The following is a 19,600-nucleotide window of genomic DNA, read 5'->3' as shown; positions in this document are numbered from 1 at the left end:
CTGAGCCGAAATCAAGAGTTGGATGCTTAACTGACTGAGCCACCCAGCAACCCCTTGGGACTGTTTCTTATGCTTCTTTTATATATAGAAGAACACTGAGCACATTATTCAGCATTTATCTTGTTGTTTGGTTATCTCAGAGGGGTCCATTTATTCAAAATTCTTTGGTTCATTCGTAGAGCTTCCTTTATTTCAAAAGCCACTTGTGATGGCCATATTTTCTCTGAATATGTGCATTTGTTCTTCACCATAGCAGGGTATCTTAATTCCTGTTATTTTGTGACACTTTTTGTACTAGGAGTTTTTTGAGGCCATAATGCCAAGCTGTGTGAGTCCATTCTACAGGGGTTTATGGGAACATGTACACAAAAAAGTATAAAAAATGACATAATGGGGGCACCTGGGTGACTCTGCCTTTGGCTCAGGTCATGATCCCAGGATCCTGGGATCAAGCCCCACATCGGGCTTTCTGCTCAGCAGGGAGCCTGCTTCCCCCCATCTCTCTGCTCTCTGCCTGCCTCTCTACTTGTGATCTCTGTCAAATAAATGAATAAAATCTTTTTTTTTTTTTTTTTTTTTTTTAAAGATTTTATTTATTTTATTTGACAGACAGAGATTACAAATAGGCAGAGAGGCAGGCAGAGAGAGAGAGGAGGAAGCAGGCTCCCTGCCGAGCAGAGAGCCCGATGCGGGACTCGATCCCAGGACCCTGAGATCATGACCTGAGCCGAAGGCAGCGGCTTAACCCACTGAGCCACCCAGGCGCCCATGAATAAAATCTTTTTAAAAATGACATCATGTCATTTAAAAACCAAAGGAAAATACACACAAGAGACTAATAAAAAGCACTGTTGATGAGAAAAGGAATAAAAATATCAAATGTGGGATGAATAGTTGGGAAAGACTTCAGTGTCTCAAAGCAGGTCATATTCAAGGAGGGAAGAAAGGGATAGTGGTAAGGAACACTAAGTGCTGGAGAGTGAGGAAAGCAGGTTAATAAGCCATGTGGTTAAATTGGTAGCATTGGTCAGACTGGGGAGGTACTTGGATGTCATGCAATATATTATGGATTTCAGCAAGGAAGGAAGTCACAAAGAATTTGTGACATAGTGAAAATATCCCTTTTTGGGGTGCCTGGGTGGCTCAGTGGGTTAAAGCCTCTGCCTTCGGCTCAGGTCATGGTCTCAGGGTCCTGGGATGGAGCCCTGCACCGGGCTTTCTGCTCAGCAGGGAGCCTGCTTCCTTTCTCTCTCTTCCAGCCACTCTGCCTGCTTGTGAGCTGTCTGTCAAATAAACAAATAAATAAATACCTTTAAAAAAATCCCTTTTTAAGACCCCAAAACCATCCTTTCATTTGATTTTAGACAAAGTTTTAGTCATAGAAATATTTATTTAAAATGTAATTGTTTAATCTTTATTACAGTTAACAAGACTTCCAGAAGAACTGTCTACTATGACTCAACTTAAAAGACTTGATATCTCAAATAATGCAATCAGAGAGATTCCAAGAAATATAGGGGAATTGAGAAGTTTGGTTAGTTTAAACGCACACAACAATCAAATAAGTTATCTGCCACCATCTTTTCTATGTTTAAATGATCTCCAGCAACTAAACTTGAGTGGTAAGTGCCAAGTGTAATCAATAAGCATAATCAATGAATATTCATGTCTAGGTTGCAAATTTTGCTGAAAAGACAGAAAAGCAGCCAACATAATGCATTAAGTGCTCATTGGAAGGAAATGGCTTTCTTAGGTACAGAAAATAACAGCAAAGCATAAGGTCCACTTGCTTTGCTGAAAGAGGTTATAACCCACCTTGGGGAACCTTAACATGTGAGTAAGAGAGATAATGACAGGCAGAAAGACAGAGGCAGTATGGTGGGGTGAGAGCACAAGAGAATGCTCGCCGTAGTTCTGGGAGTGTTGGGAAGACTATACAGATCGTGGTTCATGCTGCTGGTGGGTAAGAGTGTTGCTGGGACAACAGTAAAAGAAAAACAGTCAAGAAACCCACAGAAGTAGGTTTGGAGCTAAGAGACAATCACTAAACAATTAGTATGCTACAAGTCACCAGCTTTTACCGCCAGATTTGAAGTTAGAAGGGCTGAGTTCAAATCTCATTTAGTCTGCTTTTTCCATTTATAAAGTGAAGCTAACCAGAATACTCATGCTATGGATTTGGTGTCAAACTGAATGAGATTTTGAAAGCAGGTAACATACTGTGAAAGCATCATTCAAGCAAAAAATGTTTATATACTCCTGTGAATTAATTTTGTCACTAGTGAATTTAGGAAGGCTGAAAACATTGAACCTCAGTGTTTTCATCAGCAACACAGATAAGCAGTAACTTCTGCTTGTTCATAGACTTGTGGAAATATAATTAAACAAAATTTATGGAAATAGCTTCACAAATGTGAGGTAATACACCAATGAAAGGGATTTCGAGATTGATTCCTTTCTTTCCTCAGAGCACAGGCTTTGGAGTAGCCCAGATCTTAGAATTCTAGCTCCATCATTCAATAGGAAGTTTCTTTTTTCTTTATGTTAATCTTCTGTTGTTTTCTAATCTGGAAATGAAAATAATTTCTATTCTTTAAACTATGAGGATTAAATGGTTAATCACTAAGCACAGAAAGAGATACAGGTTTTAAACAGATGTGAGAACTTCTCTCCAAGGAGCCCAAATAACAAATGAAAGGAATGTAGACTGACAGGATAACTGCTTGTGGTTGTCCTTGTGGAGGACAGACAGTTCTCTTGCCTCATAGTTCTCTCTGCAGGCACTGATAATGCTATCAGTCAGGCTTTCCTCTTCTCCTACCTGTAAGATAGCTAGTTACATTATCATTGTTGTATCTATTGTTCTGATAGGTCAATGCTTGGGCCAAACAAGTTGCTAAATATTTTGAAAAGCACCACTGCTCACAAGTACTAAAGTAACAGCTGCTGAAAGGATTCCTACCTATAGCCCCTCTCTCTTTATCTCTCACTCTCTGCCCTTCGTTGTTGCCAGTTTTTAAAAACACCTTTTTCTGAAGTATAAATATATGCTGAAAAAAGTACACATTGTATCAAGAAGTTAAGATTAAAAGTAGAATTACCATATAATCCAGCAATTCCATTTCTGGGTATTTATCCAAAGGAAAAGAAAAGAGTAACTCAAAAAGAAGTATGCACCCCAATGTTTATTGCAGTATCATTTACCTAAGTGTCCATCAATGGATGGATGGATGGATAAAGAAAATGTGGTGTTAAAAAAAAAAAAGAAAAGAAAATGTGGTGTATATATACACACATACACACACGCACAAACACACACACGGTGGAGTATTATATAGCCATAAAAAGAAGGAACTTTTGTCATTTGCAACAACATGGATGGACCTTGAGGGCATTTTGTTAAGTGAAATAAGCCAGACAAAGACAAATACTACAGGATACAGGATTTCACTTATATGTGGAATCTAAACAGAAGTAAACTCATAGATACAGAGAACAGACTGGTGGTTACCACAGGGAAGTACAGCATGATGACTACAGTTAATAATACTTTTTGTATTATCTCAAAGTTGCTAAAAGAATAGACACTAAGAGTTCTCATTGCCAAAAAACCCTGTATGTTGTAATGGATGTTAACTAGACTTACTATGTTACTATGTTGATCATTTTATATATACAAATACTGAATCATTGTTATATACCTGCAGCTAATGTTATATGTCAGTTATCAATTATCTCCCAATTTTAAAAGAAGTTCATACTGTAAGTATATAGCTCAATAAATTTCTACACACTAAAGAAACCCATAATTTTAGGACCTAGATCAAGAAATAAGACATTCCCAGAAACCAGAAACCCCATCTTGTAACTTTCCAGTCACTTCTTGCCGTTCTCTTAACCAAGGGTAAACACTATCATGAGTTCCAATAGTGTGTCTTAAATGAAATAATAAAATATATACTCTTATATCTGGCTTCTTTCACTTAACATTATGTTTGTGAAATTCACTCATACTACTCTGTGTAGTTGTGAAACATTCACTCTGAATAATATACTGAATATACTCTGAATATACTTTGCTTTACTTATTCTGCTGTTGATGAACATTTAGTAGAAAAGCAATTATTTTCTTGTGATCAGATAACAAACTCCTTATGATTTCAATCCTTTTAAACTTTTTGGGACCAACTTTATGGCTTAGCATATAGGGTACCTTGATAAACACACATATACTCTTTCAAAAGTATATTCTGAAAGAGTTAGCTTCAGTGCTTTATGAATATCATATAAGTCCAGGTTGTGGATAATTTTGCTGGTATCTTCTGTCTAGTTTGTTGTCTTAAAGTGTTAAAATCCAAAACTATGGTTGTGGAATTATATATTTTTGGCTTTAATTGTCAATTATTTTCATGTATTTTGAGGAACTGTTATTAGAAAAATGCACATATATGATTATCATGACTTTCAGTTCTAATGAATTTTTTTAATTATCTGAAATCCCCAAATGCCCCTCTTTATCCCCAGTAATAATCTTTATTTTGAGGATAAAATAAAGAAGATAACCACTCCAGGCTTTTTACACTTGCTGTTCTCATAGTACATCTTTACTATCATTTTACTTTGAACATATGTGTCTTTATATTTAAAGTACATCCCTGGTAGACAGCACCTGTGTTTTTATGCTCAAAATGCATCTCTTATAGACAGTATATATAGTTCGGCCTTGCTTTTTCATCCTTTAATGGCAATCTCTGTCTTTTAATTAGGATATTTAGTCAGTTAACATTTAAGGTAATTATTGGAGTAGTAGGAATTATTTGTTTTTAAAGATTTTATTTATTTACTTGAGAAAGAAAGAGACGGCCTGAGTGGGGGAGGAGGCAAATGGAGAGGGAGAAGCAGACTTCCTGCTAAGCAGAGAGCCCATCATGGAGCTCAATTCCAGGACCCCAAAGATCATGACCTGAGCCAAAGGCAGATGCTCAGCCATCTGGGTCACCCAAGCACACCAGTATAGTTGGATTTAGATCAGTCATTTCACCAGTTGTTTTCTGTTTCTCCCCATGTTAACTCTTTTTCTGTCTCCATGTTGAATGAGGTTTTTTGTTTGTTTTTGTTTTTGGTTGCTTTCCAGATCTTCTCATCTTTGGTTTTTAGCAGTTTGACTATGCTGTGCCTAAGTGTATTTTTTTTAAATTATAATTAAGGTGAAATTCACACAATCTAAAACTAACAGTTTTAAAGTGAACAACTGATGGCATTTAGCACATTAACTAGGTAGCATAATATACCATTAATTGTATCTAGTTCCAAACATTCATCAATTCCAAAGGAAACAATTACTCATTAAGCAGGTGCTCTTTCTTCTCCCCTTCCTTCTCCCTCTGGTAACTTACAATGCATATTGTATCTCTGTAGACATACTTAATACCATGGATATGTCATATGAAGAGAACTGTACAATAAATGACTTCTTTAGACTGGCTTTTTTTCACTTAGCATAAGGTTTTCAAGCTTCATCTATATTGTACCTTGTATCACTAGTCCATTCCTTTTATGGCTGAATAATATTACACTGTATAAATCCTCTATACTTTGATGATCCATTCATCCTCTGATGGACATTTGGGTTACTTTCACCTTTTGGCTATTGTGAATAGTGCTCTTATGAACACGTACACACATGTGTTTATTTCAGTACATTTTCAGTTCTTTAAGTTATATCCCTAGAGATAGAATTCCTATGTCATATGGTAATTTTATGTTTAATTTTTTGAGGAACTGTCAAATTGTTATCCACAGAGGTAGAACCATTTTACATTCTCACCATGAATGTACAATGATTCTAATTTCTCCATATCCTTTTCAATATTGTTGTTTTACATCATTTTGGATTACAGTTATGCTAGTGAATGTAAGTGGTATCTCATTGAGGGTTTGATATGAATTTCCCTAATGACTAAGGATTTGAGCATCTTTTTTAGGTGCTTTTTGGCCACTTGTATATTTTTTTGAGAACTGTATATCGAATTCCTTTGCCCATTTTAATTTTAATTTTATATTTTAAAAGATTTTATTTGCTTATGGGGGTGGGGAGGCAGAGGGAGACAGACAAGCAGACTCTGTGCTGAGCTCTGAGCCTGTCACAAGCCCCAATCTCAGGACCCTGAGATCATGGCCTAAGCAGAAATCAAGAGTCAGACACCTCACCTGCTGAGCCACCCAGGCACCTGTCCTTTGCCCATTTTTAAATTGGGCTTTAATTGGGTTATTTTGTTGTTGAGTTAAAGAGTTCTTGATATGTTCTGAATAGTAGACCCTTATTAGATACATGTTTTACAATTATTTACTCCCATTCTATGGGTTGTCTTTCCTTCTTGATAATGTCCTTTGATACATAAAAGTTTTAAAGTTTGATGAAGTCCAATTAGCTATTTTTTCTTTTCTTGCTCCTGTTTTTGGTGTCATATCTACTAATCCATTATCAAAATCTATGGACATTAAGACTTCTCCCTTATGTTTTAAGAGTTTTTATAATTTTATCTCATATTTAAGTTGTTGATTCATTTTGAATTAATCTTTATGGTGTGAGGTAGGGATCCACATTAATTCTTTTGCATGAAAATCTCTAGTTATTCTAACATCATTTTCTGAAAAGATTATTTTTCCAGGACGCCTGGGTGGCTCTGTTGGTTGAGCAGCTGCCTTCGGCTCAGGTCGTGATCCCAGCGTCCTGGGATCGAGTCCCACATCGGGCTCCTTGCTCGGCAGGGAGTCTGCTTCTCCCTCTGCCTCTGCCTGCCATTCTGTCTGCCTGTGTTCACGTGCTCTCTCTCTGACAAATAAAAAAATCTTTAAAAAAAAAAAAAAGATTATTTTTCCCCTTTGCATGGTCTGAGAACCCCTGTCAAAAGTTAATTGGCCATAATATATGGAATTATTCCTGGACTCTCAATTCTGTTCCATTGGTCTATATGTTGAACTTATGCCAATCTCATACTGGGGTGTTTTTTTTTAAGTTTTTCTTTAAATTCCAGTTAGTTAACACACAGCGTAATATTAGTTTCAGGTATAAAATACAGTGATTCAAACCTTTCATACATCACCCGGTGCTCACCACAAGTGCAATCCTTAATCCCAACACCTGCTTAACCCACCCCCCACCCACCTCCCTTCTGGTAACCATCAGTTTGTTCTCTGTTTGTTTCTTGGTTTGTCTCTCTTTCTCTCTTTTCCCCCTCTTTGCTTGTTTGTTTTGTTTCTTAAATTCCACATATGAGTGAAGTCATATGGTGTCTTTCTCCGATTCATTTCACTTAGCATAAGACTTTCTAGCTTCATCCAGGTCACTGCAAGATTTCATTATTTTTTATGGCTGAGTAATAATCCTGTGTGTGTGTGTGTGTGTGTGTGTGTGTGTACCACATCTTCTTTATCTATTCATTAGTTGATGGACATTTGGGCTGCTTCCACAATTTGGCTACTGTAAATAACGCTGCTGCTATAAACATCAGGGTGCATGTATCCCTCTGAATTACTATTTTTGTATTCTTAGGGCAAATACTAGTAGTGCAACTGCTGTCTCGTAGAGTAGTTCTATTTTTAACTTTTTGAGGAATCTCCATACTGTTTTCCAGAGTGGCTGTACCTGTTTACATCACCACCAATAGTGTACAAGGGTTCCCCTTTCTCTACAACCTCATCGACACTTGTTGTTTCTTGGTGTTGTTGATTTCTGACAGGTGCTAAACTGTTGGCCATCTGGATGTCTTCAGAAAAATGTCTGTTTGCATCTTCTGCCCAATTTTTTTTTTAAAGATTTTATTTATTTATTTGACAGAGACACAGTGAGAGAGGGAACACAAGCAGGGGGAGTGTGAAAGGGAGAAGCAGGCTTCCTGCTGAGCAGGGAGCCTGATATGGGGCTGGATCACAGGACCTGGAGATCATGACCTGAACCAAAGGCAGACACTTAAAACAACTGAGTCACCAAGGCATCCCCTTCTGACCATTTTTAAATTGGATTATTTATTTTGGGGTGTTGTTTTTTACAGGTTCTTTATATATTTTGGATACTAACTCTTTATCAGATATGTCCTTTGCAAATCTCTTTTCTCATTCTGTACGTTGCCTTTTTGTTTTGTTGATTGTTTCCTCTGCTGTGCAGAAACTTTTTATTTTTATGTAGTCCCAACAGTTTATTTTTGCTTCTGTTTCCCTGGCTTTAGAAGACATAGCTAGAAAGAATTTGCTATAGCTGATGTCAAAGAAGATACTGCCTGTGTTCTCTTCTAGGATTTTTTATGGTTTCAGGTCTCACATTTACATATTTAATCCTTTTTGAATTTACTTTTGTGTCTGGTGTACAAAAGTGGCCCAGTTTCATTCTTTTGCATGTGGCTGTGCAGTTTTTCCAGCACCATTTGTTGACGGGACTGTTCTTTTCCCATTGGGTATTCTTTCCTGCTTTGGTGAAAAATTGGCCATTTAATTGTGGGTTCATTTCTGGGTTTTCTATTCTGTTCTATTGATCTATATGTTTATTTTTTGTGCCAGTACCTCACTCTGTAGACTACTACAGCTTTGTAATATAACTTGAAGTCTGGAATTGTGATGCCTCCAGATTTTTCTTTTTCAAGGTTGCTTTGGCTATTTGGGGTGTTTTTGCTTCCATACAAATTTTAGGATTGTTCTAGCTCTATGAAAAAATGCTGTTGGTATTTTAATAGGGATTGCATTAAATCTGTAGATTGCTTTGGGTAGCGTAGACATTATAACAATACTTGCTCCTCCAAACCATGAGCACAGAACGTCTTTTCCATCTCTTTGTGTCATTTTCAATTTCTTCCATCAGTGTTTTATAGTTTTCAGAGTAAAGGTATTTCAGCTCTTTGGTTAGGTTTATTCTTAAGCATCCTATTGTTTTGGGTGCAACTGTAAGTGGGACTGATTTCTTAATTTTGCTTTCTGATGCTTCATTATTTGTGTATAGAAATGCAACAGATTACTGTATGTTGATTTTGTCATAGTGTTTTGGTCACTGTAACTCTGTAGTAATTTTTGAAACAAGAAAATGTTCCAACTCTATTTTTCTTTTGCAAAATGGTTCTGTAATTTGGGCCCCTTGCAATTCTGTAAGAATTTAAGAATCTGGTTTTCCATTTCTGCAAAAAAAAAAAAATTAGAATTATAATAAGTATTGCACTGAATCCCTAAATTCCTTGCTCAGATGTCAATCCATAAACACAAGAGGACTTTCCATTTATTGAGGTCTTAAGTCTTGAAACTCCTTGATTAAGTTTATTCCTACATAATTTTGATGGTATTGTAAGTGAAAACTGTTTTCTTAATTTCCCTTTTTGGATTGTTCATTACTGGTATATAGAAATAAATGATTTTTGTGTGTTCATCTTGTATCCTACAACTTTGCTAGATTTGCTTATATGCTTTACTAGTTTTTGTGGACTCTTTGGGATTTTCTAAATAGTATCATGTCATCTGTAAATAGAAATAGTTTTACATGTTCCTTTCCACTCTGAATATCTTTTATTTCTTTTTCTTGACTAACTGGGCTGGCTAGAACTACCAGCCCAATTTTGAATATCAGTGATGACAGCAGGCATCTTTGTCTTATGGCTATATTAGGGACAATTGTAAGAGGAAAGCTTTTAGTGTTTCATGTTTTAGTAGGATGTTAACTGTGGGTTAATCATCAATACCCTTTCTTAGGCTGCTTGGCTGACTTAGTCAGAGGAGTATGCAACTCTTGATTTTGGGGTTTTAAGTTCAAGCCTCACGCTGGGTTACAAACATTACTGAGAAAAAGAAAGCTTAAAAATACATACATACATACATACATACATATCCTTTCACATACTGAGAGAATTCCCTTCTATTCTGAATTTGTTGGTTTTTTTTTTTTTTTGAGTGTTGAATTTTGTTCAGTGGATTTTCTGCACCAACTGAGATTATCATATTTTTTCCTCCCTTTTTTCTCTTAATGTCATGTATTACACTCCCTGACTCTTGGTTTGGGGCTCAAGTCATGATCTCAGGTCATGAGATGGAGCCTGGTGTCAGTCTCTGTGCTCAGCTCTGAGTCTGCTTGCCATTCTGTTGATCACACAGACCAATCTTGGTATAATATGGGAAGGAACTATACAAGGTGGTGAGTAATAAGAGGCATCATTGGGGGCTGACAGATAGCCCAAATTTGTTAAAGCAGGCCCAGATGATTTCATTGGTGAATTCTATGAAGTATTTAAAGAAGGAATAATGCCAATTTCTAAAATCCCCTTTCATAAAAGTGATGATAACATTAAAAAACCAATGTGAGAAACAAACTGAGGGTTTTGTAGGGCAGGGGTGTGGGGGGTTGGGTGAGCTTGGTGGTGGGTATCATGGAGGCACGTTTTGCATGGAGCACTAGGTGTGGTGCATAAACAATGAATTCTGGAGCACTGGAAAGAGAAAAAGAGAAGAGAGAAAATCTAAAAAAAAAAAAAAAATCCAATGTAATTCACCACATCAATAGAGTAAAGAAAAGTCATATGAACATCATACTAGATATGTAAAAGCCCATGACAAAATACAATATCATTTATGATCTTACAAAGCAAATGAGCAAGACCTCTTAGAAAATAAGGAATAGAAGGAACTTTCTCAACCTAAGAAACAGCATTTGCAAAAAGCTACAGCTAGTATCATACTCAATGGTAAAAGACTTAACTATTTTCCATTGTGATCAGGAATAAAACAAGGCTGCCCTTTCTCACTACTCCTCTTCAACATTATACTGTAAATCCTAACCAGTGCAACAACCACCACCACCACCACAACAAAAGAAATTATAGGTAAACATATTGGAGAGGAAGAAGGGGGAAAAATGATCTCTGATTATAAAGACAAATGGTCTAGGTAGAAAATCACAAAGGATCTACAAAAAAAAGCCTCTTGAACTCGTGAGTTTAAGCAAGATTGCCATATACAAAGTTAATTTACAAAAGTCAGCTGTTTTTCTAGTAAATGTATACTCCCAATGAATAATTGATAAGTGAATGCTTTTAAAAGTACCACTTAAAATAACACCAAAAAAACATAAAATAGGTAAAAATCTGACCAAGTATATGTAAGGTCTATATGCTGAAAACTATAAACAAGACTTAAATACAGAGAAATACAGTACTCATAAATTGGATGACTTTATATTATTGATATGTCACTTTTCTCCAACTTATTTTTAAATTCAACTCAATTCCAATATACATCTCAGTAAAGTTTTTTATTTCAGAATGCAATGAGCTAATTCTAAAATTTATATAAAAGGTAAAAGAAATAGAATAGCCAAAATTATTTTGAAAAAAAGAACAAAGTTGAAGGACTCATATGAACGGATTTTTTAAAAAATTTATTTATTTTCAGCATAACAGCATCATTATTTTTTCACCACACCCAGTGCTCCATGCAATCCTGATTTTTAAGCTTTATCAAAGGCTATGGTAGTCAAGATTGTACAATTGGCAAAATGACAGACATAGATCAATGGAACAGAATAGACAGTGTAGAAACAGACCCATGCATTTATGGTCAATAGATTTTTGACAAATATGTGAATGTAATCCAATGTAATTTTCAACAACTGGTGCTAGAGCCAGATGGTCACAAGCCAAAAATAAACAAAATAAAATAAAATAAACTGCAACATTAAAAACAAAACAAAACAAAACAACTTTATCCACACCACATACCATATAAAAACCAACTGAAAATGAATCACAGACCCTAAATGTAAAAAGCTAAAATGGGGGGGCGCCCAGGTGGCTCAGTCGGTTAAGAGGCTGCCTTTGGCTCGGGTCGTGATTCCGGGGTCGTAGGATCGAGCCCCGCGTCAGGCTCTCAGCAGAGAGCCTGCTTCTCTCTCTGCCCCTCTCCCTGCCACTTTGCTTATTTGTGCTCTCTCTCTAGCTGTCAAATAAACAAAATATTAAAAAAAAAAAAAAAGCTAAAATGGTAAAACTGCTAGATAAAAACATAGAAGAAAATATTTTTAACTTTGGCAAAAATTTCTTAGACACAGCACCAATATAATAATCCACAAAAAAAATGGACTTCATCAAAATTAGAAATCTCTGGGCGCCTGGTTAAGTGACTGCCTTCAGCTCAGGTCATGATCCTAGAGTCTCTGGATTGAGTCCCATATCAGGGACTCAAGCAGGGAGCCTGCTTCTCCCTCTCCCACTCCCCTCTCATGCTCTCTCTCTCTCTGCCAAATAAATGAATAATATCTTTTTTTAAAAAGATTTTATTCATTTATTTGGCAGAGAGAGAGATCACAAGTAGGCAGAGAGGCAGGCAGAGAGAGAGGGAGAAACAGGCTCCCTGCAGAGCAGAGAGCCCGATCCAGGGCTCGATGCAGGGCTCGATGCAGGGCTCGATCCCAGGACCCTGAGATCATGACCTGAGCTGAAGGCAGAGGCTTAACCCTCTGAGCCACCTAGGTGCCCCCTAAATAAAATCTTAAAAAAAAAAATTAGAAACCTCTACCCTTCAAAAGGTGTTGCTGAAGACTGAAAAGAAAAGCCACAGACCAGAAGAAAATATTTGCTGAATACATAAAAAGTAATTCTCAAAAGTCAATATTAAACAGTTGACTCAATAAAAATTGGCATAAATTTTGAACAAATACTTTACAAAGGATGTATATGAATGGCAAATAAGAACAAGGAAATATACTCAAATCACTAATCACGAGAGAAATGCAAATTAAATCTACAATGAGATTTTTTGTGTGTGTGCAAAAAGGAGCTTTTATTAAAGGATAGGACCTGTGCGCAGAAAGAACTGCTATAATGAAATCTTTCTCTTAGAATAACTGAAATTAAAATCTGACAATACCAAGAGCTGTAACTGCAACTCTGATACAATGGTGGGAGGAATGCAAAATGATACACACTATGGAAAAGTTTCATAATTTCTCATAAAGTTATATATATATTTACCATACAATGCACCAATCACACTCTAGCTACACTTTAAAGTGAAATGTAAATTTATTATCAATAAGAAAAAACTGAGTGCAAATATATAGAGTGGTTTTATTCATAATCACCAAAAAGTGGAATCATTCAAAACGTCTTTTAGTTAGTGAATGGATGATGTATGTACATCCATTTAATGGAATATTTCTCATTAATAAAAAGGAACAAACTATTGGTACATCATTAAACACCAATAAAATAGCAAATGTATTATGCTAACTGAAAGAAGCCAGACCCTAAATACTAAATGTTATGACTTATATATATATTATACATAAGCATTAAAACATATATATTTATAGTTATGAGCTTATAATGTACATTATAAAACCCCATATACATATATACATATATATATATACATACACACTCCCAGAAGAAATGAGCAAAAGTAGTATCCTGATCTTGATTTCTGAATGCCATTCTTCATTGAAAGGAACCATTTTAGTGCTATAAATAATATAGGGCTTCCTTTAGGGCTATAAATAATATAATTATAAATTTATAACTAATAGGCAAACTTATGGGCCAGTTCCTCTCTAAATGTTCCTCTAAACTGCAAAGTCTTACCTTGTTAGTCATCACAGTTTTACTTTTTATGTTCAGTTTATATTGGATTAAGGTGTCTTGAAAACATTACATTTTAGGGAAGTAGAGTCTGGTCCTTGAGGCTGGACCAGACTTAGTAACTCACTTACAAAAAATATACAGTACAGACAAGAAAAAAAAGCAAAACATTATGCCAGAGAACCCTGGCAAGACACTGTTTTAGCCAAGGGATCAAACGTAACATTGCTAGTAATGTCATATGGGTATCAGGTACCCTTGCCATGATGTGATGAGAGCTCTTCACCTCTGTGGTATTCTTTCCAGAAACCCATCACCCTAATCTAATCATGAGAAAATAGATAAACTCAAATTAAGGAATATTCTACAAAAGTACCTAATCAGTACTGTTCAAATGTCAAGATCATGAAAAATAAGGTAAGACTGAGCAATTGTGTCTCAGACCAGAGGAGGCAAAGTAGTCAGAACCGTATGCAATGTGTTATCCTGGAATGGGTTCTAGAACAGAAAAGGACACTAAAAGAAAAAACTAATAAAATCCAAAATTGTCTGAAGTTTATTTAATAGTAATGTGCCAATGTATCTTAGTTTTGACAAATGTAATACAATAATGTGAGATGATAACATTAGGTGAAACTAAAACTGGATGAGGAATATACAATAATTTTCTACAATTTCTGTAACGTGCTATAAATCTGAAATTATTCTTAATAAAAAGTTTATTTAAAAAATTGCCATCATACCTACTCTGTAAAGTCCTTTCATATATATGAGGACAGCTTCCTATTTCATTTTGCCATCCTCTGAGAGAAAAGAACCACAGCTCTGTTTCTATATTTCCTTCTTCTCACTCCTAGCAAGGAAACAAAGATAAAAGTTTCTATTTGGTTTATCTGTCTGCAGCAAGACACAGTAAATGCCCTATAAGTAGTTGTTACTTATCTTCAGATTTTTCTTTATGCAGAAAGGTATACTTCAATTATAACTTCTTTTCTACTAGGAAATAATCTGACAGTTCTGCCTAATGGTATCCACAACCTTTTTTCACTGAAGGAGATAAATTTTGATGATAACCCCTTGCTGAGACCTCCAATGGAAATCTGTAAAGGAAAACAATTGTATACTATTGCACACTATCTACAGAGGGCAGATCAAAGAGATGGTAGGTGATGAGTGAGTGACCTACTAGCTTGTAAGTCATTTTCTAGTATCGTCTATAAATTAAGAGATCGTGTGCTTTCATTAGAGGTTTTCAATCTGGCAGAGACATTAAAGCATTTATCATCTTCCTTTTCTGAAGGTTAGTTGTTTATTTTTATAATTCAGATTATTTAATCTGGGTCTACACAAACTAAACCATTGAAAACAGGCAAACCCAAGTGGAGGGCCAGGCTGCTATCCATTTATTGGCCTCAATACCCTTCCACAGTTTTCTCATCATGGTTGTGCTGACTTAAATATCCCACACAAAAACTTCTTCCTGGGTTCTGATCTGTAGCACCACATGTAGTTGCTCTAAAACTCTCATCTGGCCTTGAAGAAAATGCTTAGATCTTTTCCAGAGAAGCCAGTCAGCTTTTGGCCCATTATGATCACCTGTCTGCAGTCGTGGGTAGTCTTCATTCTTTGCCCTTAAACATTCCTTTGGTTGTCTCTGATTATTTCAGAGAGCAGGTCCATTTTCTTTAAGATCCTTCCACTGCACCAGATGGAGACTGGTCTCTCCAAGCCTCTGGCATAGAAATTTCTTTCTTTGGGGCTAAGTTCCCAAAAACTAAGTTTTCTCCTGGGACTCTGATTATGCTTCTCATTGTCAATCCTTAGATTGGACCCAGAGTTTGGTCCTCCAATTCAAAGAGTACTTAAGAAGTATTAAATCATTTTAGTAAGTATGGATCCAGATTTGGGGGAAGTACACAAAACCATCCTTCTACATCATTCTAATATGTTCCCTGTGTGTAATCAGTTTATGTCAGCATAATCTCATAGTCTAGTGAGATGGTCACTAATAATGTACAGTCAGTCCTCTTTAAGCCATGGGCACGGTTACTAGTTAGAAGTTTCTTTAAGAATTGGGCCTCATTGATGAAAGGAAACTAAGAGATAAAATTAAAAGCTATAGTAGCTGTTTTTTCTAATTACTTCTATAATTTAGAAGTCTCCAAGAATCCATAAAGTATTCCTATTAGGTAATAGGAAGAGAATTTAGAGAAGAGGCAATAGATAAAGTCGGCAAAAATAAGAGAACCCTCGCTATTTATATCCTTTCTTTATATCCAAGAGGCCTTCATATTCCAGGCACCCAAAGAGAGTGGAGAGGAAGTCATCATGGGAGATATATTTATTCTCTGGTTAACAAAGAACATGGGGTTCCTTCTTTGAAATTTTGCTTAGGACATTGGGCTTTCATCTATATCATTAGCATACAATCTAGTTTTAGGGACTGAGATGATTACAGAGGGGTGGGAGATTGCTAGTTCTTGAAAATTTCCAAAGTACCTTAACAGTAACAAAAAATAGATCTAGGGACACCTGAGTGGCTCAGTGGCTTAGGCTGCTGCCTTTGGCTCAGGTCATGATCCTAGGTCCTGGGATCGAGGCCCGCTTCGGGCTCCTTGCTTGACCGGGAGCCTACTTCTCTCTCTGCCTCTGCTTGCCACTCTGCCTGCTTGTGTGTGCCTGCTCTCTCTCTCTCTCTCTGATAAATAAATAAATAAAATCTTTTTTTTTTAATAGATCTAGTTCAAATTAGCTAGAAGCTTTTCTTAAAAAAAATAACTAAAAACTCTCTACTTATATCTAAGCCAGCATTCATTAAATAAAGTGATTTGATATAAAATATACATACATATACTATATTTATAGTAGATGTAAACTTGGTTTTTTTAAAGATGGTACATAAAGAAGCTATAATTAAAGCTAGAATCAAAGGATTCTATCAAATCCTCAAGGAAATAAAGAGAGATTTTGAAAATCACTTTGAAGTTGCTTATAATATATTTTTAAATGGCCATTACATGTTGATTATTCAGATTTTGGAAGAAAATAGAACAAATGCTTCAAATTTCAGTTTGTATATTAGGTGTACATCTTACTTTTCAATTTTACTTGACATAAATATTTGAATTAAGGGACCGAGATATAATAATAATGCAAAATAGAGTATGTTTTTTTTAAAAGAAATGACTTGAAATTTTTTTATGTTCAAATGTAGAGAAAATCCTAGAGAAGATCTTCAACATAGTTGCCAATAACATCACTGAAACAAATTTTAAGTTTTTGTGTCAAAAATTAAACCTGGTCATCTCAGAAACAGATATTTCTGCAAAGAGGTATGTATGTAGAACAACAGGCAGTATAAGCTTATTCTCATGTTCTGATTTATATCATTTTGAAAATATAGGGTTTGAAACATCATATTAACATGAATTCTAATTTGCTATAAAAGACTCTGATGTTAGTTTATTATATAGTTGAGAACCATGTGGGTAATGTAGTTAAGAGTAAGGGCTCCCATGGCAGACTGCCTAGTTTTAAACTACAAGTAGTTTTGTGACCTTGGATAAGTCCCTTAACTTCTAGGTACTTCACTTTCTCCACTGGTAAAATGGATATAGTTACCTAAGAGAGCTGTCATGAAATCAAGTTATAAAACCCTGTAGTACTGTAGCAGTAATATACTGCCTTAGAATAAAATAACCCATAATTATTGTTTTGAGATCCTGAGTATCTCTCTCTTAGAATTGAAAGTTAATTGAACTGATTTTCTACAAGGAAACAAGTGTTGGCATGAAGCTAATATCCACTATTTGCCAAGCTCTGTGTTAATTTTTATATGAACTATCTTCACCAATAATTTAATCTTCACTTCAAATTGGTGGTAGATTGATTTGAAATCAATTTCTGGTTCCAATCACTGGTAAATTGATTTGGAAACCTAGGTATGTAATTTTTAAGTAACTTAAATATTCTTAATTGGTAATTAAAATAATATTATCTTTAAAATTTTCAGCACTGTTTCATTAAGTGAGAGAGTCCGCCAAGCACTTGATAGGTGGAAAACGGATAGTAACAACTTGTCACTAACTACTGATGCTTTAAGAGACCAACTAACTCGGGCACTAACTATGATAGGAGCATATGAAATTATGGACAAAATAACAGCTTTAAAACTTTTTACATGTGCAATTAAATTTTGAACAGTGTACCCATAATAAAAACTGAGAACTTCTGATGTACATATAGAACTGAAACTGGATATAAATGAATTACATGTTATGCGTCTTTTCATGCATTCCTAAGAGATAATGACAATTTACGGCTATGACTTTAATGTTACCATAATAAAATATCACAGGCACTATTTTATATACTTGTTCTGTTACCTTGGAATTATGATAATTTTTAAAAAGTAATGATTCCATTTAAAAATTCTTTGTTATACAATGTCTTTATACAACCCAAGATTTATCGGTAATAAGGTCATTTGTATCTTGTTGGAGTTACAAAGCACAGTAATTTTGTTTTAGATGCCAGCTTAAAACCTGAAATGAATGTACTATCCCTACTGTTCCTCCATCAGGAACAGGATAGCTCTGTTAAGCATAAAGCATAGCCATGGTTAGTAATCCTCTACAGATCTCTCTCCACTTTTAATGGGGTTACATCCTGATAAACCCATTGTAACTTGAAAATAACAAAAGTTTATCCATTCACCTATTGGTGGACGCTTGGGCTGCTTCCATAATTTGGCTGTTATTGATAGTGCTGCTACAAACATAGGGGTTCATGTATCCTTTTGAATTAATGTTTTTTTATTTGGGGGGTAAATACCCTGTAATGTGACTACTGGATCATAGGGAAGTTCCATTTTTAACTTTAAAAAAAAAATTTTTTTTTAAAGATTTTATTTATTTATTTGACAGAGATCACAAGCAGGCAGAGAGACAGGCAGAGAGAGGAAGGGAAGCAGGATTTTCTCTGCTGAGCAGAGAGCCCGATGCGGGGCTCAATCCCAGGACCCTGGGATCATGACCCGAGCCGAAGGCAGAGGCTTAACCCACTGAGCCACCCAGGTGCCCCCCATTTTTAACTTTTTGAGGAAGCTCCGTACTGTTTTCCTCAGTGACTGCATCAATTTACATTCCCATCAACAGTGCACAAGGGTTCCTAGAGACCAAGCAAAACTGTTTTGTCAAAACTCTTTCCACTGCAAAGATTAGAACCTTTATCTACGTAAGCTAAAAAAACAGAAAGAAAAACCTGCTCCTGTAACTAAAGCTAGAGAAGACCCAGGTGAAACTAGTTTTGTGTTAAGTGTGAGAAAGAAAGTGCATTGTGTTTCGGCTCTGGGGGCAAAAACTGTTTAAAATCATTTTATTAAAATTCTAGTGTACTAAGAGAAGAGAAGAGAATAGTTAAAACTGTAGTTTTTAGAGTGTGCGAATATAATGCATCTTAAAAAAAAGTTTGGGAGGCTTACTGTTGAGTAATCTACATAAACAGATACAATTCAAAACCTTATGTAATTTTCACAATTACTATTGTGTGACTTTTCTGATTTAGCTAAGCAACTTTCACAAACATCTGAAGCAATAAAATCAATTAAAAGTTTCATTTCTGTAACAGAAAAAGTAAATCAGTAACTTATTTGTGCTAAGAAAATTTTTATCTTGTGAAAAGTAGGTTGTCAAAACAAAAATGCATTTCTTTGGCTTTCTATCTAGCTAACACATTTTTAAAAAGATTTTATTTATTTATTTGACAGAGAGAGATCACAAGTAGGCAGAGAGGCAGAGAGAGAAGGGGAAGCAGGCTCCCTGCTGAGCAGAGTGGGGGGGGGGGCTCGATCCCAGGACCCTGAGATCATGACCTGAGCCAAAGGCAGAGGCTTAACCCACTAAGCCACCCAGATGCCCCCAGCTAACAAATTTTATTGATAAAAAGTTAATTTCCATTCTTAAAGAGGAAGTTAGTATAAATTTTTTTTTCCTAAA

At 35.7% G+C, this 19,600-nt stretch overlaps 1 protein-coding gene across 1 annotated transcript in view; it reads left to right on the top strand.

Annotated features, from left to right (window-relative positions):
* The window catches only part of LRRD1 (leucine rich repeats and death domain containing 1), a 36,186-nt gene extending 18,369 nt beyond the window's left edge, over positions 1-17,817 (top strand). Inside the window, exons 3-6 of the mRNA XM_059171096.1 lie at positions 1,424-1,622; positions 14,605-14,766; positions 16,819-16,936; positions 17,617-17,817. Of these exons, the coding sequence (XP_059027079.1) occupies positions 1,424-1,622; positions 14,605-14,766; positions 16,819-16,936; positions 17,617-17,803 (666 nt within the window). The 3' untranslated portion in view covers positions 17,804-17,817. The remainder of the gene's footprint in view (positions 1-1,423; positions 1,623-14,604; positions 14,767-16,818; positions 16,937-17,616) is intronic.
* Positions 17,818-19,600: the final 1,783 nt, after the last annotated feature.

This window comes from Mustela lutreola, chromosome 4, assembly GCF_030435805.1.
Source record: "Mustela lutreola isolate mMusLut2 chromosome 4, mMusLut2.pri, whole genome shotgun sequence".
NCBI lineage: Eukaryota > Metazoa > Chordata > Mammalia > Carnivora > Mustelidae > Mustela > Mustela lutreola.
The sequence above is the reverse complement of the archived record's forward strand: the minus strand, read 5'-3'. Positions and strand labels throughout refer to the sequence as shown.